General features: G+C 53.7%; 1 protein-coding gene across 1 annotated transcript in view; it reads right to left on the bottom strand.

Moving 5' to 3' along the window:
* ADAMTS13 (ADAM metallopeptidase with thrombospondin type 1 motif 13) overlaps positions 1 to 1,074 on the bottom strand; it is a 33,038-nt gene that overhangs the window by 22,692 nt on the left and 9,272 nt on the right. Inside the window, exons 4-5 of the mRNA XM_023536470.1 lie at positions 778 to 902; positions 497 to 647 (exon numbers count right to left, since the gene is read on the bottom strand). Coding sequence (XP_023392238.1) covers positions 497 to 647; positions 778 to 902 — 276 coding nt within the window. The remainder of the gene's footprint in view (positions 1 to 496; positions 648 to 777; positions 903 to 1,074) is intronic.

Genomic DNA, 1,074 nt, shown 5'->3' with positions numbered 1-1,074 from the left:
AAAAATATTTTAAAAGACCTGGGAAAAATGGGAGAAATATATTGAGAAATATATTAAGAAAAAAGCAAATAACAAACCAATATACACTATAATTCCAATTTCGCCAGTAAAAAACTATGCATGTATATAAAGAAGACTAAAATTAAATACAAAACGTGAACAGATGTTATCTATAAGCAGTAGGATTTGGGATAATTTTTACAGCCTTTTTCTTGACCTGAATTTCTTACAAAACTTATTTTCTAATTGCTAACTTTATTTTGCTTGTTTTTTTTGGGGGGGGGGCGGAGTTTGCTTTAATCATTCAGTAATCAAGAAGTATCAGGTTTCCCAGCCCTTGCTGCCCACCCTTCTGGACCCATTGGGGTCAAGGTTGGGATCAAGGGCACAGGCTCTTTCCAGCAGTCTTCCAGAGCCCACCGCCAGCCTCGACCTCCCCTTCTGGGGGCCCAGGTCAGCTCCTTGGCCCGAGCTTGGGGACATAAGGTAAGACCACATACCTGTGCCCAATCTCATGGGCGATGGTGACCCCCAGGTCGAAGCCAGTATCTTCAGTGATGACACAGCTCCAGGAGGAGGAGCAGACACCCCCCAGCTGGGTGACCCCCCGAACCTGCCGGTTACCGTCAGGCAGCTCCAGATCAAACCTCGGGAAGAGAGAACAGACACCTGGGCGGCACTGAGGTGCCTGCCCGGCCTGGCCACCTGTGCAGAGAGCCGGAAAGGCCTTGGGAGCGGCGCCCGGGCAGGCTGGCCCGCCGTGGGGAGCTCCGCTACCTGGTGATGTAGAGGACCAGGTCGGCGTGCCCAGGATCCGTGTCGTTCTCGGGGTTGACTGTCTTGCTCCACTCACAGACGCTCAGCAGCGATGAGGTGATGTTGGCCGTGATGTCTGGAGCATCCTGAGGGACCGGGGACAGAGCCGGCATTCGCTGGACCCGCAAGGAGTGGGGTGCTGACCACGGCGGGTCCCCATCCTCCTAACCACTCTGCTACTGTCCCAGGTTACAGACGGGGCAACCGAGGCTCGGCAGGGCCGAGTGGCGGGCGGAGCTGGGATCGGGTCTGGGTCTG

The sequence above is a fragment of the Pteropus vampyrus genome, unplaced genomic scaffold (assembly GCF_000151845.1).
Source record: "Pteropus vampyrus isolate Shadow unplaced genomic scaffold, Pvam_2.0 Scaffold157, whole genome shotgun sequence".
NCBI lineage: Eukaryota > Metazoa > Chordata > Mammalia > Chiroptera > Pteropodidae > Pteropus > Pteropus vampyrus.
This window is presented reverse-complemented; position numbering and strand designations above follow the sequence as displayed.